At 44.3% G+C, this 23,221-nt stretch overlaps 1 protein-coding gene across 1 annotated transcript; it reads right to left on the minus strand.

Annotated features, from left to right (window-relative positions):
* Window positions 1-695: 695 nt before the first annotated feature.
* Window positions 696-6,287, minus strand: SCG2 (secretogranin II). The gene is made up of 2 exons (XM_014256114.2): window positions 6,181-6,287; window positions 696-3,054 (listed from the first exon to the last, which is right to left on the minus strand). The coding sequence occupies exon 2, from the start codon at window positions 3,038-3,040 to the stop codon at window positions 1,163-1,165; it is 1,878 nt and encodes a 625-aa protein (XP_014111589.2). The 5' UTR covers window positions 3,041-3,054; window positions 6,181-6,287; the 3' UTR covers window positions 696-1,162.
* Between the last annotated feature and the right edge of the window lie 16,934 nt (window positions 6,288-23,221).

The raw sequence follows: 23,221 nt of genomic DNA on the forward strand, positions 1-23,221 counted from the left end.
TAAACTATAATCCTGGAAATGAGCTGTCCCAGTGAAAAACACTTCTGTCTCTCAGAGTTCTGCAAGCACATTTCCTTCTGTAAAAGAGCCAGAACCTCTCCAGACCATCTACTGCAGGTCATAACAGGAGCTCAAGAGACATTTCTAGTGTCCAGATAGTGTGCTGAATAGTAAAGGTTTTCTGTGTATTTATGTGACATGTAATGGTCATTTAATGAAAAAGGAAATAATATCTTTATCAGACAAACCAAAGTAGTTCCCTGCCTGCCTTGCCTTGGAGCCTGGCCCTTTCTTTGCAGCTGTCATTGTGAGAGATGGAGGGGGTCTGCAGAGCTTCCCAGAGCTCATATTTTTCATTTTTTCAGAGCTTCATCATCAAGTCTGTCTCAGCTGGACAGATCATTTCTGTTCTTCCTGCTGCCAAGAAGTACTGATATACCTCTTAATTATGTGAAGGCAAATTTTCAGTTCTAGGTAATGCAGTTATTACACTGATTGACTTCAGCAAGCTCTTCAGGTACCCCCTGCCCTTAAGGGTAACACCAGTGTATGTTCTTACACCCCAGAAAACCACAAGTTTATGCTTACAACTTCATTTGTAGGAAAAATAATATATTTCAGAAGAGTCAGCTGTAGAAGTAAAAATATGTTTCCAATTAATATGATTTTATCAACTGCCACAAAGAAACACAGTCGATTGTCCAGAAATAATTTATTCATCAACAATAAAACACTGAATAGAAAAAGCCTTGTAAATAAAACTATATATATATAATGCTTTATTTTTTTATTCGATACTGCACAAAAACCACTACAGACAGTAACAAAATAATCCAATTAATCTTAAAAATTTCAAATTATAATTGTCACTCTTCATTTATCATGTTTTATTAACAATGCAAAGTTCATTTGTTTACATATTATACTTTTACTTGATATCATTAAATTGTTTCTTAAAACACTTGAAGCAATTTATTGTTTGCCCCATAATTTATAACATATAAGTATACCAATAAACAATATAACAGCTCTGAGAAAGATATGCAGACTGTTCAATGGTAAATTGTCTACCATAGGTTGTTTAGTGGGAGAGCAGGAATAAATCACAACTGAATTGGGATAGAAGTCAACACATTGAAGAGAAATAATACTTGGGGAACAATTACATGTTTTCCATTGCTCGCTTGGTAATGTGATCTCTTTCAAGCTCTGATTTCTCCTGTTTTAGGTACTCCAGCACCTTTGCCAGCATATCCTCATCCAGGTACTGCCTGATTTGTGTGTCATCAGCTTCCCCGGCCATGGAGAGCCTTTTGCTGAGTGAAGCCAGCGTGGCAGCCTCCTGTGGTCCCAGCTGGTTTAGGTGCTCTCGGATGGCCTGCTCCAGGTGCTCCTCTTCCGGCAGGTTGCTCTCAGAAGCTGCAGCCGGCACTCGTTTCATCTGGTTCGTATTGATCACTTCAGGGTATTTTGCCAGCACCTTTGCCAAGTAATCGGCCAGCTCTTCATCCTTGTCATTCAGTTTCTCATACTCCGTTTGTCGCCTTTCCAAATCGTTCATCCAGGCAGCTTTAGGGAACAGGTGTCCTTTCAATCTTCTGGGAATGTAAGACAGTCTTGGCAAATCACTTTCTTGATTAAGATGATTTAGTAAATAGGAGGGATTCTGATTAGCTAAATTGTCATTTCCCAGAAGGCTGACAATATCTTCAAGATTGAGGTCTTCAGGTAGATTTTCTGGAATAAGAGGCTGCTTCATGTACCCGTTTTTAGAGTTTATATTATTTTTAAATATATCGCTCTGTCCTAGATTTGTTTCAGTTATCTCATCGAGGTCTTCTGGGAATTCCATTTCCTGCTCGGCTTCCAACCTTTCGCTCTGAAGCTGCTTTTTTTCTCCAGCTTTCAACATGTCTATTAAATCCTCAGGAGGAATTTGCAAATTCCTTGAGATTTCTATCAGCTGGGCTATAGCCTGAGGATCAAGTTGCTTATCCAAAAACATGGATGCTCTTTTTTCCTCAAGTTCTCCTCCAGTCCTTAATTTCCTATTCCCAGCACTACCCATCAGCCTCTTCAGGTAATAATTCATTAGTTTTGAAACATTCTCTGACACTTGATCTTTATTTTCTCTTCTTATTTCATCCTCAAGGAAGCTGAGTTTTCCTGATCTTTTCATTTCATCATCAATCTCCTCTTCGTGTTTATCAATTTCCTCTTTGCTATCTTTTATCTCTTCCTGGGTTTGGCTTTCCACTTTTTCCTCTATGGGATTCCAATCTTCTCCTCCAACCACATCCTCGTAGGCGATGTTATTCACTTTATACACATCATCTTCATCATCTGTGTACAATTTCTGGTCCTCATCCAGCCTTTCTTTCTTGTGGTTACTGGGTCCTGCCATCTTGCCCAGCTCCTGGAACACCGACTCCAGCGTGGCAAGGCTCTGGGGGGTGTATTGCTCTTCCACGATTTCGTTGGTACGCTTGAAGGGACTGTCTCTTGAACTGTCTTCATAGTGCCCAAGTGGCATTTTGAGGTACTTTTGCCACCTCTCAGGCCACTTGTAAGCCTCGTAATCATCAGTTACTCCAGCTGGAAAGTTGTTATCTGAACTCAGACCATAAGGTTTGTTCTCCTTTGGGCCAGCTTTTGACTCCTTCTCAGCTTGCCTCAAGGCTTCCAGCATGACCTTAACCCATTGGGACTCATCTTCAGTCAAAGAATCCCGCATGTTTTCTGGGAGGTGAAGCTGATCCTTGCTTTCTCTCTGTGGGAGGAGGTACGGGACACTTTGATAAGAGTTGTAATCAGGACTGCCTTCTCCCTTGCTGGTTTGCTTGCGAAGGTCTTCTATGTACTCTAGTGCTTTGATCATATCGGGATTTGGGAGCCTCTGTAAGTTTTTCATTGCATAGTCTGGATCTTTCTGAAGCAGCTGGTGCTGCTGGAAGGAGGCTGCATCAACCCAACAGATTAGGACAAAGAAAAAGGTGAGAGCACAGGCTGCTCCAGGCTGGAAGCTTTTAGTTTCTGCCATGTTTAAAATATTTCCTTTAAATAAAGAAGAAGAAGAAAAAAAAGAAGCTTTTAACATATGGAGACAGGCTTAGGAAACTATGCAAGAAATTTCTTATCTCAATGCTCCATGTACTTTATGGACATTAATTGTCCAATGACAGCGCCAACATACAAAATACCAACCCTATATAACTCATGAAATGCCCATAGACATACCTCAATGTCATTTTGATCATGAGAACACAAGCACTTAAATGACAAAATTGGTGTATCCATACATTTAATGCTACTCAAAATACTAATCTTAAAACTACGGACAGTAATATTTTGTGAGATTGCTCCATAGGGCATCTAATTTCATGCCAGGACAATACTGCTAAATGGTGCTAAATTGCAATAAAATTAATGTGATCAAGTGCAGAACATAGCATATAAAATTTCTTGCAAGTTTATTTCTGTCAGTACTGATAGTACTGAAGCTATTACTTCCTTTATTTTGCTATTTCATTTTTTAAAAAATTATTTGTATTACAGGTGAATACCAGTTAATGACTCTATGAGTCATCTTCCCAGGGCAATGATCTCTTATATGAGAGGAAATCTATAATTTATCCTAAAGGTACAAGATCATTTTACTGAATCCTTTCAAGCCCATCTTGGAATTGAGCTCGAGTAGGTTTGAGTGGTGATTTCATTCATTTGCTTATTCATTCACTTCAGCAGAAATTGAATCAGGTCCCAGGACGGGCAGAAACATGACCACTGGCAAATTTGGTTAGAATAGATCAGTAGAAGCCCATGTCTGCCCAGCTTACACCAGACAAAAATAAATTCTGGAACAGAGCTGGGAAAAATATGCCTCTGACAGAATTAAGACGATTACAGCATCACTGTGCATGAGGATACAGCTGCAAAAGCCCAGCCTTGCAGGGAGCTGGCACAGGGGAAAATTGCCATCAGTCATTCCCTAAGACACACTCAGGCACTGGTACACTGGGGCCACGGGACAGATTAGACTCTTTTCTGATCCAGTTACATTAACAAAGTACAATAATGAGAATGGAATGATAAAGATAGAAACTGCTTTGATTAATTGACCTATTTTGGTTCCTTTGGTTTTTGGCTTGGTAAAAGCATCCTGTTGAGATGCTGGTGGTTCATGGCAGCCTGAAAGAGCTGTGTACACCCGTGTTTACACTACTGCTGGAAGTAGAAAGTGAGCGTGAATATGTTCATTTCAGCTCACTGGTAGATTTTTCCACTCAGATTTTGTCCTTAACATAGTATGACTTAACTGAATAATTAAAGCACTATCAGTTCAAAGAGCTGCTTATTTTTCTTCCTTCAGTATGCATAAGCAGGCTAACAGGCATAATAGCAAACAATTTCCCCAAACATTTCTGACTTCAAGCCTGGATACATTTGAGTATTGATTTCACAAGGGATTAGTTCAACAGCTGATTAGAACGTCCCACCCTCCAGATCTGAGTTTGCCCTGAGACAAAGCCAACACATTGCTTCATTTTCTGTCACAGAAAAGGCACTAGCCCTGTACATAAATATATATCTCCATATATAAAAAAACGAACAGACAAACAAAAACCCACTACCAACAGCGACAAAAAGCACCTAATTTTCTACTTCTGTAGCAAATAAGTGAAATTCAGACTTTCTTTTTCAGCAGAGTGGTTATTAACAGAGTCCGTTTGATTAGCACATGAGAAACTGTCCTTTTCAAGGGATGGGGGAAGGGAGAGTCCTTCTATAATCATCTGCCAAGCACCACCCATTCACAAAGACCAGGAACTCACCCTCCTTTGCTGCACACAATTTGGATTGCTACAGCCTTTCAAGAGCTGTCAGCATCCCACTAAAATCAAAATGTGTGCAGCCAGGCAAAGTTTAGTTTAGTGTTCCACAAGGACGTTGCTCAATTGGATATTTCCTTTGCAGAAGTAACAGAACATTGGCTCCTCTCTACATATTTTGTGTGCATTTGCCTCTAGGTCAATTTTTACTTCTAATTTCCTGGTAGATGATATTTGAAAGCCTTGTCAAACAGATTTAGGAATGATTTATTTTAGAAGCTATGAGTTCAGGTCGTAAATCTTGTCATTAAATATACTGCACTTACCAAGGTAAGAGGACTCCTCCCCAGTCTTTCAAACTTTAATTACACATTTGTTCTGAAAACAGGACATTTTAGCCTATCTTTAGGATATTGTAAACATTCTCTCCTGTGCCTCTCAAAGGACAATATGCTAAAACAGCTCTTTTGTCTCCAGATCGATAACTGTGAAACCAGTCAGGATGGAGAGCATATTTTCTCCTCTAACAGGAAAATCATCTTGTAGCCAACACATGAAGATGAAGAAGCTTCTCTTTACAAAATGAGGCAATCATGATCAAAATTTAACACATATAAAGGCAATACAGACTGAAAAAGTTCCCTAAAAAACAGACACAGAAAATATCTCCTTTCTGGGATGTTTCCATGGTAGCAGTAATTTTCCCTCTCATTCTCCTAGCAGTTGTTTCTGATGTGATTCTAATGTTTTCAGTGAAATTTAGCTATGAAAACTCCCAGGTTTTTCCTATAAATGTGTCCCAGCCCTGAGAGTCTTAGGTGAAACCTAACAGCAGTTTTCCACAGGGAAAATAAATATATCATGCACTCTTACTCTCATTTCTATTTTGCAATAAATGACACGAGTGCAGTAAATCTGCCTTGTTCAAAAGCATCTCTAACCCTGTGGAAGGAACTGATAACACAAACAAAACAACACCGAGGGGTAAAAGCCCAAACCCACAGCAGTTCCAGTGAATGGAAGGACTGTGTGCTGTATCTGGGAAGTGACTCGGAGGGTGTTTGCATCCCAGGACCCCCCGCCCATCCGCCCAAGTGCCGTGTCGGCCACCCGGCACGGCTGAGTGCCATCGCTCCCGGAGCTCCCGCCTGAGCCCCGGCCGGTGCTGCCAGTGAGCCTATACCATATATACAGCGATAGGGGCACATCTAATAGAGATGTGCTCCCTTGCCCCGGCACCACCGGCTCTCGGTGCGACTTCACCGCTCTCTCGGTGCCGGATCCCCCTGCAGAGCCGTGGGGCTCCGCAGCCCTACTACATCCCTACATCCCGACGGCCCCGCAGCCCTACCTGCGCTGCCGCCGCTCCGCCGCTCCGCCGCCTTCAGCACCCGGACAGCGGCCGCTTATACCGCCCTCAGCGTCAGGGCCCCGCCCCGCCCGGCCGGCCCGGCCGAGGCGCCGCGGGAGCCGCCGCGGGCGGAGCCAGCCCGGGCCCTCACGGGGCGGGCACACAGCCGCGCACGTAAAACCGGCGGAAAGGACGGGAAGGAAAAACGGGGAGAAAAGTAAAAAAAAAAAAAAAAGAAAGAAAAATGACAGAGCGAAAAAAGCCACGAGGAAAACAAGTAGAGAAAAGCAAGGCAGGGAAGAAAGAAGGGGGAAAGGGAATAAAGGTTTAAAAAGAAAAAAAACCAAAACAAACCCCAAAAAGGCAGACGTGATACAGCCAGTTCTGCTTCTCAGCTCCCACAGGCTGGAAGGAAGGACTTGATAAACCCGACCTACACCTTGGGGTGGCTGATGATGACTCCCAGCTCAGGGGTGGCTGAAGATGACCCTCAGCTCGGGGGTGGCTGAAGATGACCCTCAGCTCGGGGGTGGCTGAAGATGACCCTCAGCTCGGGGGTGGCTGAAGATGACCCTCAGCTCGGGGGTGGCTGAAGATGACCCTCAGCTCAGGGGTGGCTGAAGATGACCCTCAGCTCAGGGGTGCATGCAGGCCAAGCCAGCAGCAGGGACACACGCCCAGGGCTGTGGGGCAGGAGCAAAGCTGGGGGCACGCAGGGGCTGAAGGAGTGAGCCCAGCTATGAGGAGACTACACCCAGGGTCTGTGTAAGTGTGTGTTTATCTCATGCCTTGGCAGGAGATGGCCTTTCAACAGCTATGGCCAGCAGGGCTTTTTTGTTTTTTTCTCTTTAGTTCATTGACTGAGCTATTGTGGCACATTTCTGGCTTTGTCACAGGGCAGGGATAGTTGATGGCATCTGTGGCCTTGTCATCAGGTGTAGCCGTGGAGCTCTGGACCAGCTAGAGAGGGACACTCCTGAGGGAGGGGGCTGAGGGGGGAAGGACACCCCTCCATTGTTTATCTGAGGTAGATGGAAAAACTGAAGAATGTTGGTGAAAGATAAGGCAGAAGGTTCCTCCTGCCCCAGTAGCCCCCATCCCAGGCTGTGTGCTCTGGCTCTGCCAGTGGCTATGGCATGGGACAGGGGCCGGGATGGCACTCCTCTGGATGGGGATGGAGCCAGAGAAGGACTACCCATCCCTGGCACCACTGCCAGGTGCTGCTGAAAAGGCCCTCACAGTTTTACCTCCATTCTCAGCACTCAAAAAGGGCAGCACCTGCACGCCTGGATCAGTGGGGTGAGTAAATACCACCATGCCATAAATCACACAATACAAGATGTAACACATGTCTTCACCTAATGCTCAGAGTTTTAGCTTATTCCTTCTTCCTTTCTAGCTTCCTTTCTATTACAGAAAGGTTATTTTACTTTGGCTTTTAAATAAGGATTCTTTTTCCTCAAAATAAATCTTTCCTGACAATTTTGACCTTTTACAGCACAAAATGCAAAAAAAAAAACCAAAAAACTAGGATGAATGTACCTTCCATGGCAATAAACATTACGAAATTAAATTATTGTAAGAACAGTAAGCTAGAAATAATTGTAGCCATGAACAGACAACAAGACAATCCTGGCTGCATTTGCTGTAGTTGACATGGAGATCTGGAAGTAGAGATTTTGTTTCAATTCACGTAGTTTGATGAGTAAAATACAATATCAGTTTTTGTGCTGAAACTCTTCTGGCCCCAGATTCCATCCACACTCACTTTCATTACCAGACCCAGGAATAAAAGAGCCAAAAAAATATTGCATTTGGGCCCATGATAGCAACCCTTAAGAAGGGAAATAGAAAGGCATTGCTGCAGTAAGCAGAGGGCAAGGTCCAAGTGCCCTCTGAGCAGCTGGGAACTGTATTGCTGAACACCACATCCCCCTCAGCAGGGCTCTGAATGCCCACAAAACACAGCCCTGCAGACATTGCTATCGCTAATACACCTCAGTCCATGGACAGAATACTCAATGTAATCAAAACCAACAAACAAAATAGTAACAAAAAACACCCAGAAGAAAATTACTCAATTCAGACTTTCAGGAATTTTCTTGTTCTTCTGCAGATATTTCCAACAGGCTTTTGTGCATTCTGTCACCAAATGACTAATACTTATGGAGCAAATTCTTTCCCATTAAATCATCCTGTTGAACCCCATCCATCTATCCCTGATCTTCCGCATTAGAGCGTGTTTCAGACAACCCAAATTAGTTGGCACGTGAGCAAGATTCCATCCTCCTTAACCACTCACCTCAGATTTACAGCATATAAAGTCAGGCAGACACTTGGCTTAGGTCTCTGCTGTGGCTATTCTGGGTTCAGTGGATAAAATTTTCCAAAGGCTTCTACAATCCATCTGTCAATTTTACTCCATATCAAAAAGTGTTGCCTGGACTTTGTGCTTACGATTGATTGCATCCACACAGCCCTATAAGGAGGGCCTTACTGAATGTACTTTTTTTGGTCATATTGAATGTACAGCATTCTTTTCCTCAGAATGAGTCATGCAACAGAAAATTGGATCTGTTCTGTCATCAGAAGTTCCATGGCATTTTATACAAGAATAAGATCGCATCACAGCATCTCTAAATTTTAGGAAATTGCATTAGAATTAGCTCAATATCAACTGCTTAAGCAAAGGAGCTGGATAATCTTGTTTTTCTGAGTGAATTTCGCCCATGCTGCATCCTTTTGTGGATCCTGGGAACAGCCCAGCTCTATCTGCAGTGATTTCTCTGAACAGCTTGTCTTGTCACATGCTCTGCCTTACCTAGTCATGCATCATGAGAAGATAAAAGTTAATCAATCAACCCTGCACCTTGCAGCAAAAGGCTTTTATTCCATTTCATGCAAGAAAGAGGGCATGGGGTTGGGAGGAGAACTTCGCTGCCGCAAACAGAGGCCAGAGGGGTCTGGCCCACTCTGTTTTGTCATACCTTAGCTGGAATATCATCATCCTTACTGTCAGTGGGAAAAGTCAGGAAACTTGTCTTGAGAAAGAAGCATGGTCTGGCAATGGGCCTTGGGGTCAGTGTCCTTGTGCCCAGGCCCCAGGACACACCAGCACCAGCAGGGTGAAGGTGGACAGAATCACAACTGTTCCTGGGCCGTGGCCTCCCACCACACCTGCCCAGCTCCCAGGAGAGGATGGAATGATGACCTTGCTGGCATGACCATCCCAGCAGAAACATAGAGGCAGCACATTTGTCTGGCTGCTGTGGCTCTTTTCTAAACACCAGAATGGGTTTGCACTTCTGCAGCTTTAGCTCTCTCCTCCTCTAATTGGTGCCACCAAGATCAGCACTACTTAAAAAATAAAGCAGGGTTGTGTCAATATTGATTATTTCTTTCCCCCTTCTTCTGTTTCTAGTAGCAACTAAAAATAATTTATAATCCATTACAGACATGACATCTCCTGCAGAATAAATGCCATTGTCACATTTAAAATTCAGTCCATATCTGACTTGAATATCTTCATTTACTCTGTATATGAGAAAGAGGAGGTTTTCTTTCCTCAGAAAAAGCTCATCTGCCATCATAGATACAGATTCTTTTAAATTATTTTAATTTTAAAATACTCAAGCTCTGCTTGTGTCCAACATCAGACTCATCATTTTTTGCTCATTTTGCATGCTTGAAAGATCAATCATATTTGTATGCAAATATTTTTGTCCTCCCTAAATTTAGTGCACAATAAATGGCTCAAATTTCATTTCCAAAGCCATAAGGGGAGGGATAAATACAGCATTGGAAGGAAAAATAAGGGCTTTGCAGTTTGTAACCAGTCCTCTAAAAGCAGGGATGTCAAGGCAAGCATCCACTGGCTGTCGATCACTGGGCTTTATTCAAACACTGCAACGAGATTAAGCAGGTTTAACACCAGCCTGCCCTACACACCTTCCTGAGGGGACATTTCAAGAACAGGAAAAGCTAAGGAAAAACAAAAAAACAAATTTGGACTTTTATCCAACATTTACAGGTTCAGGATTTCAGGCTGCCTGCTTATTAAAAAAATAACTCTGAAGAGGAGCCTTAGGCAAGGCTCCCAGCAGCACGGGGCTGTGCCCCAGTGCTCAGCGATGTGAGTCAGCACTTCACACCCACTGCAGCTCGGCACCTAGGGTCACCAGGGCTGGGGTCACCTGGGGCTCAGCTGTGCCACCCTCCTAAGAGTCCTTCCCTAGGGCTTTGTCACCTCCCCAGTGCCTCTGTTTGCTTCAGGGACTGCTGCTGGCTCCAGCGCCGCTGCCTCACTGCTGCTACCTGCCCAGTGACCTACACTGACTGTGGGATGCCTGAAGCTTGGGATAATCAGGCTCCACCCCATAGGAGAGACCCCTCTGCTCAGTTTCACTGTTTCACTGGGCCGGCAATGGGATCTATCAGCTCAGCCAGGGCCAGAGGGGCAGAGCAGCCTGGGCTGGAAGGAGCTGCAAAAGCAGCAGATCAATAAAAAGAGTTTACTGCTATACTTGTTCTAGTATAGCAGCCTCCACTTTGAGTACCCTGCACAGGAATAGCAAAACACCAACGGATTAAGGAATATATGCCTTCTCATAGAACCACCGAATTATTTTTATCTCCAGGCCTCCCACACACATACATATTTTCTCCTGAGGAGTTTCAAGGCTTTTCACAAGCCTGTGACATCTGCTTACCAACATTTGGTGTAAAAATATCGATATCTGCTCTGCATAGCTCTTCTGAGTGCTACATTTACCAGCCAGTAAAGATCAAGAGTCTCCTGGGAGCTGGCTGGATCAAACTGTCATGATTTCAGCACTGCTTTGCGTCAGACAGCAGAATTTAAAGTCAAAACACAGATAGTTCAGGGAGGAAGACAATGTGAAGCCCTGAGTCATACCCTGCTGAGGGTGAGGAGAACAGATTAATAGACAGCAAACATGAATGAAACTGAAGGGCTCATTTAGTCATGTGGCTGCTTCTGAAACCCAAAATAGGATTTATTTTTAGTCGTTGGGCATGAAAAGAGGATTTCTTTGCACTTTGCCAAGGAGAAGTTGAGAAAAGAGTTTTAATTAGCATGGGACAGACTCCCCTTTGCCTTGACACCTGGAGGGGCTCAGCTGCAGGGCTGGCTGTGCTCAGGTAGGGGTTGCTGCTCGCAGCCTGCTCTAACAGCTCATCATCCACAGGATGCTGCACAACCCAGTAACTTTCAGCATCATTCAGATATGGAAGAGGCAGCCTTTACTCCAGCCCCAGCCAATTCTCCTTTGTTAAAGTTGAGTCAGAATAGTCTGCTTGTAGCCAGGTGGGGTTTGCTCAGGGAGCTGCACTGCTCCCCACTGCTGGCTCATGGAGAAAGGAGACAAAGCAGCCATGGCTTGGCAGTTGAAGAATCTGCACAGGTTCACCCCAGATCATTGGAGATTACATAACTGAAACCCTTCAGAGCAGCTGTGGCAATAACCAGTAGCAGAAGCCAGCAAAACCTGTTTGCCTATGCCTACCCAGTGCATGCCACCTGCTCATGTCAAGAGCCTCAGCTGGTGTGAGTGTCCAGCCTGGGGTACTGGCCACCTTGGGGTATCTGGGTCAGCCAGGATTGCCCTTCAGTGATGTTTTCTCATGAAAGAACACAAAGGTTTTACATGGGAGAGAAAACAGTTTGCACAGCAGTGATCTGTACACCCATTTATGTGAGTTTTCATTTTAAATAAACAGAGAGAAGTGCTTTCACAGTTGTGCATAAGATTAGGTCCATTATTTAGTCCTCTGTTAAATCATTCAGCAATTCTGCTCTGCAGAAACTTCATGATCTTGGGGCTAAGTCATTTCTATTCCTAACATACATTAAATCCTCATTAATTTTTACATTAATCACTCATAAACATGAAGAAGCTCAGTAATTTTGGGTCTCCATCCATTTTTTTATCTGCTGCCTTGTCTGACAACACAGGATGGGGTTCAGAGGAGCAAAAATGAAACTCCAAATTAACACTTCTGTGCCTCCTCCTTTTTTTTGTTTTTTTGAGTGTCCAACCATTCCCAAAGCATGAGCCAGCATGCTGGCATTACTGCATGTGGGCAAAGGTTCTTCCATCCCCAAGCCATTAAGGCAACAGGTGCTTTAGCAATGGAGCATGTGAGAATTTATGTGCTAAAGCTAGGAGGGCAAAAAGCCATGCTCTGCTCAGTGCCATGAAACATTATCACAATTTTCTCATGCATTGTCCTTGCCAGGGTCATTTGTTTCACTGGTTTCATCACAGCCCTTCTTGTGGCCATAGGTTTCTCATTTGCTTAGTACATATGTGTGTGAATTCCAACCCTATTACTACAGTAATTTATACAGATCTGGGTGAAAATCAAATCTAGTATTTGGTCAAGAATGTGACAAAAATAGACAAAAGAGAGTCAGTGCAAGGCCCAGCACAGAGATAGTGTTACAGAATTTCCTCCTTCTACAAGAAATGGGCAAACGATTTGTTACCTCATGTGGACAAGGCAAAAGCACTTTATGCCATGCACTTTTTAAAAAATGCGTACTAAATTAAAAGTTTAGTCAACATAATTATGAGTGATTGCATCAAAAAGAGAGCACAAATTCATGTCCTCCCATGTGGTTATGGCTATTAGCATTTGCATATCAGCATCAAAGCAGAAATCTTGTTATTTTAGGGTTCAGCTGTGCTGACTTTGAATTTCAGGATGTAAACCCAGGGAAAGCTGGCTGGCTTCAGTGTCAGCTTCCCTAGTTCAGTGGCTGTGGAATGAAGGCAAGTCCAGAGTCACAGTGCAAAAAGCAGAACAGATGCAGGTCAGTAATTTACCCCCCTCTGCTGCAAGCTGTACTCAGGAGTGAGCACAGAACCAGCACAGCCCACTGACCTACTGACACCCACTCCTGGGTGGTGAGGATTTAATGCCATCAAACAGATGTGCAGGAGGCAGATTTTGGACAGCAGGAGACAGAGAAATCAAACAGTGTGATCTGGGAGCTGGACAGTTCCACAATGAGCAAGTTTACATGGAAAGCCACCATGCTCCTCCATCCAGCATGGGATGGGGTGGGAGCCAGAGAGTGGGTATGCCTGGGTACACGGCACAGCATGGCATCCATCCACTGCAAATATTAAGAGCTCTGTTAACATCTCTAATTTGCTTTTTCCTATCACTCAGTCATGAAAAGATCTCTTGGGGCAGGAAAAAACTGATAGGCAGGCTACTCCCTTCACTGGCAAAAGTCAAAATACAAAGGGTGACATTGCTTCTCCAAACAGGCTCCAATCTACAGGACAACTACTAACATTTCTGCAAGCTGGGAAGAACATTTGTTTGGATGTCCAAACTCTTTCAGAGAGCAGACTCACATCTCTATCAGCTATATGATCCTTGACTGGCAAGTAAAATCCATATAATCAGGTGAAAATGCTGTGATTTTCCCCTAAGGTAAATACTTTCTGTCTTTCATACCTTACTGGTAAGTGCCTAAGATGGGCTGAGTGCCCTTCCCAGCCCTGAGGCTGCTGCTTGGGTGGGTACATTTTTCACCAAACTTGTAGCTGGTGCCTTTATTTTGAAGCAGTTCTGCTGCTGCCACCGTGCTGCAAAACATCACCTCTGGCCCACCCTGCCAGCAGCAGGGCTGCAAAATGCAAAAGGCACAGCCCAGGAGCTGCTCACAGATGCAACCTGCATCCCCAAGGACTCAGTGGCCATCTTCCAAAAAACCACCATATATCCTGTCATCTGTTCTTATTGCATTCAGCATGATGCTGCATCTCATAGAAGTGTTCTGCTCTCCCAAAATAAATGGTCTGAAATCCAAGGCAAAAACAATTCATTACAGCTGTTTAAAATCAGGTCACAAAGCTCTCAGTGAATTGCTGTCAGCATCACCCCAAGCATGGCTCACAGGTACTCCTGTGTGGACATGGGGTCACAGGCAGCTCCTTGGCCGGCTCTGGGTTTCCACCAGTGTACCTCAAAGATGGGCCAAAAGGCCAGATGCTCTGCCTGGTACTGGAGATCTCATCTGAAGAACTAAATGGATTACTCGTCCATGCCAGGAGGTTTTCACCATCTGTTGCGGATGTAATATTGATGAGGTTCTCAATTGTACATAACCATTTCATGATGCTATTATATGAAAACACAAACAAAACCAAACCCAGCTATTCCAGGTTGCTGATGCTTGCTTTCTGACTAATCTGTTTGTTGAGGTGGATTCTCCTCAGTTTCCCCCAATGTGCTGGTGCCTGTCGTGGTGTGTCCCCATGGTGTCATGCTGTGCCTCTGTGTCTCTCTGACCACGGCTGCAGAAACTTTGTGAAGCCCCTGCTGGCTGGTTCTCACCCTGATGCACGAAGATCCCTTCCTCGCTCCTCATCCTCTCTTCTGCAAGGACCTGGCAACACCTGGCAGGTACAGACTTGGTCCTGTGCAGAAACAGAGCCCCCTGATCTCCTGGGAAGGACATCATTCCAATTTTATTATATTTTTGGAAGAACAGAGGTATTTTGTATGGGACAGGAAGAAATGGGAAGGAAGAACTGTAACGTGAGGAGACACAGCAGGAGTTGGTAATGAAGAAAGCAGCCAGCTGCCAGGGATGCAGCTGCAGTGCCTGAGCCAGCAGAGCACAGAGACCAACGCTCCTCTGGAAACCATGGACACAGGCTCCAAACTGGAAAGACCAGATGGTGCAGGAGCTGAGGCAGGAATACTGAGTCTCTCTTTGAGGGTCTGTGCCAAGGAGGTGGAACCAAAGGGTAATTAGGCTGATGAACAGTGATACTGAATGTATGAAATGAGGCTTACAATGTAAGAGAAATCTTAGGAAAAATTAGTTGAAGGGAGAAGAGGAACAGAGTAATTCCCAGCACAATTAACCTGCAGGAAAGCAGAAATACAGAACCTGCTCCCAAAAGTAAATCCATATAAAAACCCTAGTTATGTTTCCTGATTTTTACCCACCAAGTACATATATGAATTCCAGCCATTTACTTGTTTTTAAAAAGCATTAAACCCATAGGATTCAAAATATATACTTCAGTTGTAATGAGACCAAATATATTTGGAATATGCACAAAATTAAAAACATATCTAAGTGATTTGAGCAGCAGTGTTTGCTGAATGAGAGCTCTTAACCATGATTTTTAATTAATATTAACAAAAACCTCACTACTAATTTTATGTTGTTACTTCTCACAGCTTCATAGACAACCAGGGCTCAGAGACCATCTGTGGACAGCAACACCCAGACACCTTAACTTGGAAACCAAACACAACTGCAGAGGCTTCTCTGTGCCAATGGCATCAGACAAAACCAAACCAAAGCTAACCAAACCCAACCCAACCCAACCCAACCCAACCAACCCTCTTTTCATAATTATTATAACCAAGTCAAACCAGTCCTTTCACAAAACAATGGCACTTCAGGAGAAGAGATACACAAAAAAACCAAGCAAGCAAAAAATTTTCAGGCAGACAGATTAGAAAACAAGCCTGCAAATTTGATTGCTCTGTTGATCATCGAAAGCAACATCTACAAAGCTGCCTGCAATCCACTTATAAATGTGGTATCTTCCCATGGCTATATTGCCTATTAGCTTAAGACTACTCTGACCTACAGAGTAGCTGTTGAATTCATACTTTGCATTGTGCTGAAGTAAGTCTTAAATTCATAAAACAACATGAATTTTAATAATGCTGAGCAAGTCTTGTCTGACATATCAGCTGCATTAGCTTAAAAAAGATGGATCACCAAATACCATAGTATATAACCACATGTGCAGAAAATTATACACACCCCAAAGAGGTGGTTTGATGAGGTTTTTTAGGCAGAAAACCAATGCGAAGCAAAGCAGTTCAGGCTATGTAGCTTTCTAAGTCCCTAAATCCTTACATAGCACAGACAAAAGTTCTGAGATGACCTGGTGCCTTAATGAGGTCTCTAAGCACTTCGGGTGCTGTAAATCATTCCTCTCCAAAACTTACTTTCAATTGCCTTGTGACTACAGAGGTCTTGCAAAGTAGTTGCCATTCCTATTAATTTCTTTCTGCTTCATTTAGAGGCTACCAAGATACTTTAAAATAATCTGGAACAGGTGTGGTATAGAAACAACTCCAGCTGCAAAATAGCATCCTAGAAAGAACCAGGAGTGCTTGTTTTGCTTGGTGACAGCAAGTATATCGACTTTTGCACAGACAGAGAAGGCAGACATGACTGTAATTAAGAGAAGTATAGCATTTGCAGGGGACAGAAGTGGAGGATGGTTAAATTAACCTTTCACAGACCAATGCTGACACATTCTAACATATGGGGCTTTTTTCTACAATCTTGCCTCATCTTCATCACATTTCTGAGCACTCTCTACTGTGTCTAACCCAATGAAACCCTGGCTGGGACCAGCAGAATCTGCTATGAATGGTTTGTATTCCAGTACAGACGTTTGTGCAAGGATTAAATCTCATTATACTGGTCTGGGGGAACATACAGCATTTTCTTCTGGTCTAACTAAATTCAGGTTAAAAAACCTTTATATGTAAGTAGGAATCTGTCCCTCTGTTTCTCTCATCCTGCTTTGCAGTATTTAACAGCATCCTACTACAATAGAGTGTAACTCCTCCTACAGAACAACTGGAAGAGCAGAAAAAAAAGCAGCTTCGATTGCACTTTTCTTACCAAGCTTTCTATAATCTTCCTGTAGACTTTCTTGTAGCAGTCCAGGGCAGTCAAAGCCTTGGTGGCCTCGCTGCTGAATAACAGTAACTCTGTGACCAGTCAATCAATGTTATATGAACAAAAGTTCTGTAGGACATTTACCAGGATTTGTTATCTAGAAGAATTTTGAACAGCTACTTTCACACAAAGTCATATCACATAGACAAGAATGTTTCCTTGACCAATTGTTTGCAATCCTGGTGCAACCCTGAAATATCTTGAAGTAGTTTGCTTATGACTCAAGAAAGGAAAAAATAAGTAAATAAAAAAGGAAAGATCAGAATCAAAGATGTTGCAGTTGATGGAATCGGCTGACATTCATGACCTCTTGTACTACTTAAAACCTAGACTGAAGGTACAGAAGGCAGAGTGGCAGATAACTTGCAAGACTGATGAGGAAAAGAGAAGTTTCCCAAACTCAGTGCACACTTTTGCACTGATGTACTGGCAGCATTAGTCAGGGAGACAGAGAGCTTTCATCTAAAGTAGGAATATTAGCATGCAGTGCCTGACTACATTTTCATTTGAAGCTGGGCAAGGCAAGCTCATTCTCCAGCAAGTCAGACTGATGCATTCTCCCAAGAATCATGTCTTACAGAAAAATAACCATGAAATATTAATCATTTCCTATTTAGAACTACAACTGTCACAAATGATGAAGCTCCCTCATGTACAACCTCTTGTTGAAAAACTGCATAAGGGACACAACAAACGTTGTCTTCTTCCTGGGGGGAGAAAAAGCCTGGACTGTGTGAGCAGGAGCAGGGATAGTGCTGAGTCCTGTGGCCAAACCCAAACCAGATTGTCCCCTGCCCACTGCCACCTCCCTGCACTGGGGTGCCACGTGTTTATCACCAAGAAAGTGCTGCCAAAATCTGCTCACGAAGTTCTGTACAAGGAGAGGCACGGGACTGCCCCACACACCAGGCAGAACTCCCACCCCTTGCCAGCAATAAACACGGCACAAGAACGCGAGGCAAATCCGTTTGCATGAGGGTTTGTGCTCGGAGCATCTGGACGGCGCTACTGAAAGGTCCTCCTGGAAGCTCCATGTGAGTTTGGAAGCTGTTCATTCAGATCTCAGCCTCAGTGCCCCGTGACTTGCAAGGACTGCCATTCAGCCGAAACAGCAAATAATGAGAAATAATGTCTCTGAATAGCTGACAGGCAATCCAGAGCATGGAACCATTTGCATAAAACAGTCATTGTCATTTCACGCACGCAGATCTCCGGCAGTCAAAACCTCGCAGCAGATCATTCAGGCACCAAGGGAAAGAAATTAAATCAGTTGTTTACTACAAATAACTCATCCAGTTCTATCTGACATGACACTGCCTCATTACTAGATTCTGTCAATGCTCCAAGGTATGACTTGTGTCCAGGATCTCAGGGCATCAAACCCTGTGTGACATCTGAAGACACACACTTGGCTGTTACAGGCTGCTGCAAATGGGCCAGGAAGATCAAATTTTTCACATGGGTCAGGGGGAAAAAGCATTCCCAAAATAAAGGCGATGTTTACCAGACAGAATTGGGTGATCTAGACCACAAGAAATTAATGTCTGTAATTGAATGTTTGTAACTGGGACACTTTTGGGTTTGAGTATAATTTTTGTCTACCGTAAAATATACTTTCAGTCACATATTTTGTGAGTGTCTTCTGATCTTTCTCAATAACAATTATATCTGTTATTTGAAATAGACCCTCCTTCTCACAATATAACATTTGTTACATATGCAATTTCTTGAAACTATGTGATTCTGTAGCACTTTTTCCCTCTTGATACAATGGAAATTAGTTTTTAGACAGAATCAAAACATCCAACTATTACCTCTGTTACAGGAAATTCTTGAAGCTAGAGAGGGAAGCCATTTTAATGGAGCTGGCTTCAGTATCCACAAAATGTTTCCCAACTTTCAGTTCCAATAATGGTTGGAAAACCCTTTCTTCAGCCATTGCAGCGTGGTACCATCCAGGTTTATCGGGTTAGAAAACCTTGAAACACTTGCTAGGACAATTAGCAGTTGCTCTCTTATGCCTGAAAGCAAATGAGAGTCGCTGTGCATCAACACTCACCCACACCAGCCAAGGGACTGGGACTGGAAGGAGGTGATCAGCGCCTTTCTGCCTGTACATAGTGTCCCTGAGGGTAGGGCTTGTCTCAATGCCCACAGCCATCCTTCCCCAGTTATCTCCATCTCACTGGAGAAAGTGAAAATGTTGAGTGAGAATGAGAGAAGCTTTGCTCTTGCTCTGTCTCCACTAACAATGAAAGAAAACAAGAGGAAGAGCTGTGAAAGCAGGTTCCCCTTCCTAACACGAACTACTACAATGTGTTTTCCCAGTCACTGAAAATAAAGCAGCTGATGAAGTTTTGCAGCCACAGCGATGGATCCAGAGTGAGGCTGTGATGGGGCTGCAGGTCGTGGTGCCCCTTCTGCTGGCTGCGTGTCAGGCTGGCTGCAGAGCCAGGTCTTTACTGCAGGGACTCCATCAGGTCCCTTAGCCTCCCTGTTCCCAGTTCCTCTCCCTGAAGAACAGAGAGCTTTCCCTGCCCATCACAGCTTGAACATTAAGTGTTCAAGACTGAGAGGCCTCTTTGCTATTAAAAAAAGGCATAAAATTTTCAGCAGGTTTGAAGGGGGCATGAAGGCCAACAACTCACAGGATAGGAAACTGCTCAAAATAAACCACAAGTAAAAGAGAAATGTGACATTGTATTGTCACACATTGTGCCCCTTGTATTGTGGCTGAAATCAACTGTCTATGGCTTTGTGCAGAAGCTATCTGTAAAAATTTCTGTGTTCTATAGCATTGTGGCATTAGACAGGGTTCTTGTTCTGAAGCACAGTGAATTTAATACAATTTAAAATACAGTTGTTTACAGCCTAATGAAAGAACTGTTAATAATCTCATATCACAGGCTTTACATTTTAAGCTATACCACTAAAAACCAGTGGTGAGAGCAAAAAGGCCAGGTTCAGCTATTCAGAGCAGTGAATCTTTTTCTCCTGATGTGCCATGCAGTGAGAGCCATCAACACTGCAACAAATATTAAGAAATCTGTCACTTGCTATCATCCAGCTGGAAAGAACAAACTCCCCAGGGCTCACTGTTGACAGCACTGAAAAAGCAAGCCTCACCTGGAATCACACATTATTTCATCACGGGGAACGCTTCGGTGTGCAGCCCTTCCACTTCAGATATGGGCGACAGGCTATTTTCTGCACTAATTAAAGGATGTTAAAATGAAATCATCCACTTCTTATTGCCTGTCTCACATTTTGTGTTCACAGGCGTGTGCAAGCACAGCTGGGGGTGGCTAAATATTAGCCATGAACAACTGGAAAAAGAAAATCAATAATTTCTAGATTAGTTGCCTTTTAGCTCCCCATTCCAGTGACTAGAATTTCATATGCCATTTTCTTATTTACAATTCACATTACTGAAGCACCCCTGGAACTAAATGAATAACCACACATCCAGATTTTCCCCCTAAAGTCAAGAATTTATGGGAAATGGAGCACTGGATCCCTGTGGGCAGGTACATGTGTATTTACTGACAGCAAATCCATCCTGGAGCGAACCCAGCTCTGGGGATGCAGGAGCAGGCTGACCTGGCTTCACCCCACCGCGGGGGTGTCCCAGCATGTGCTCAGGTGTGAACGTCCCTCTCACTCACTCCCAGGGTGTTTGGGCTTTCTCTCTGGCACACACTCCTTTCCTGGTGCAGCACAGAAGGGAGGGAGGGACAGGATGGTGCTTTACAAACACTTGCTAGGACGATTAGCAATGTGAATTAGCTGTGGCTTCGCTGCGAGCCTAAGCCCCAGCTACCCAGTGTGCCGACACGCTGTGGGGGACTCAGAGCCCACAGAAATATCTCAGCCCCTGCACCATCCTCACCTGGCACCCCACACAGGCCCAGCACACTCCATGTACAATTATATTTCACTATCAAAGTACATGGCAGCCTTTCCACAGACCAGGCTCTCCTACAGAGACAAAACCACACCAAGCCTGAATCAGAGCAGGTACAAGAAATGCCAAGATTTTCCCCAATGGCAACCAGATTCATCCACACACATTGCTTTGCTGTGGCCCTACTGCCCATACAAACCCCAGCTTAAGTTTGCTCCTGCCAGAAGCATACTATGAAATTGCAGTGTGTCAGCTCTGTGAACCCCCCGACACAGAGATGAGAGCACAGAAACATTCAGGGTGCAGCCAGGGCAGAGCCCACGGTGTGAGCCCTCACTGCCTCCTGCTGTGCCCATCAGCACTGAGCAGTGCCAGGGTGGGGACAGGAGCAGAGAGAGCAGCATTGCCTCTCTCTCAGGACACAGCAGAGAGCTCAGGGCTCTGCTGCTTCAGCCCTGTCCCTCCCCAGCACCAGGAGAGCAGTGCTGCGCTCGTTCCTCCTCCGGAGCTGACTGCTGGACTTCCCTGTACACAAGCACTGATGTGAGGTTCCCCAGGCTGGTCTCTGCTCAGGAACACCTGGAAGCCCCAGTGCAGGATCACTTGTTCAGAGCCAAACCACCACAGCTGGCATGATTAAGGCCTGCCAGCGGAGGGACAGAGCAGGGTAATAATACATGCTGTCCCCACTGTGTGACACGCCAGCCAGCACAGCACAAGACAAATGGCTGCTGCCTCTGACAGGCGCCAACAGAAATCGTATTTCAGACAAGTCAAATCCATCCATTCTAGCTGAAACATCCCAGTTTGGAAGCTCCATCTCCTTACTGACAACAGCGAAAGAATACAGCTCAGATATCAGTCACACAAGTTTCTTTTTGCTGTTGGCAAGTTAAGAAAGCATGTTCAAAACAACAGTAAATAATCTGCCTAACAAATCAGAACTATCTGCATTGTTTTGTGCCTCTGTTACAGCGTTAATCTCCCTGGAGATCTCTCAGTGGCATGGACTCACTCAAAAAGCAGTAGTGCAAAACTCCCCATGGCACACAGTCAGCTTGTCACACGGGCTGCTCTCTGGAGCCAAAAGTCTGAAATGCATCAGGATAAGATATTTGGGAAACAAGATCACCAGCAGTTTCTGCATCCGCCTGATAGCGGCACACAGAATAAGGACAAATTAAGAAGCACAAGGCCTGCATTTGGATATGTCACAGCAAAGGTTATCTTCATGCCAACTTGTCACCTGGATTGATTCTAATGCCTTCTAAGTCTCTGCTAAGGTCACATCTGCAAACAAGAGAGAACATAATCTCAACATTACCAGGTACAAAATGTTTCCACAGGTACAAAATGGTTTTCCCTATTGATGAAGGAGAGTCACACAGGTGCTGGGAGAGCACACAGGCCCATGTACATGGCAGCTGCTCTCAGCCCCCACCTTCTCTCAAGTTACCAGAACTGAGGATCAATAGGTACTGAAACTTACTGGTGCTGCTGGAGCTCCTCGAGGGGGAGATGAAACCAAGGGTTTCTTGCTCCAGGGGAATTCTTGCCTTTATTAACAGCTAAAATCACAGGGAGTGACCATTGCAACTTAAAATCCTCTATCTATGCTTTAACTTCTGTCCCCATGGGGGATTTTTCCACTGCTGCAGTGGAACACCATGTTGCTCTGTTGTTCAGCAGCACACTGGGAAGCCATCCTTGTGAAGATAACACTCCTCAGGACACCCCTCCAGCCTGGGGGCTGGGATCCTCTCACCCAGCACTCACTGTGGGCTGGGGTCAATGGTCCTTCCAGGCTGCTTCAAAAGAGGGCAAACCCGGGCAGCCCAGCCCACCCAAGGGGCTGTTTGAGAGACATTTGTGAGAATTGCTGATCTTGCTCTGACTGCCCACAGTTGAACTGGCTCCACATTTCACATTAGGAGAGCTCAACCTGCATAAGGTGAACACCATCCAAAGTGGTCACATTTTGAAAGAATCAACCCAAGCGTTGTAATGCATTAGTGACACTGTGTGGAAAATTTCTGCTCTGTAGTATCTGCAAAAGGTGACACCAGGTAAAACCCAACCCGCCCACCGCACCCACACATTCCTGCTTATCAGCTCATGCTTAATTTCAGGCACCATTCAAACAAGAGAACAGAATTTTTTCAGCCCATCAACATCAAGGACTAATTATTTTAATTAACATTACTGTTTTCAGATGGAAATGGCCTTTATAATGTCTCTGTTGCACTGGAAATGGATAAGAGGTGACGAACTTCCCTAACTGCTGTTGGTACTGAACTTTGCTTCAAGGTACCCCACGCAAGGGTAATGTCAATGCATGGGCTCGGTCTTTAAATTCAGCTGAAATTTTAGAAGTA

This window comes from Pseudopodoces humilis, chromosome 11, assembly GCF_049639895.1.
Source record: "Pseudopodoces humilis isolate 2021_Gansu_Grassland_sample_001 chromosome 11, ASM4963989v1, whole genome shotgun sequence".
Classification (NCBI taxonomy): Eukaryota; Metazoa; Chordata; class Aves; order Passeriformes; family Paridae; genus Pseudopodoces; species Pseudopodoces humilis.

Excerpts from the sequence above, each read along its gene's own strand:
- SCG2 (XM_014256114.2), bottom strand. The coding sequence starts at position 3,040 with ATGGCAGAAACTAAAAGCTTCCAGCCTGGAGCAGCCTGTGCTCTCACC.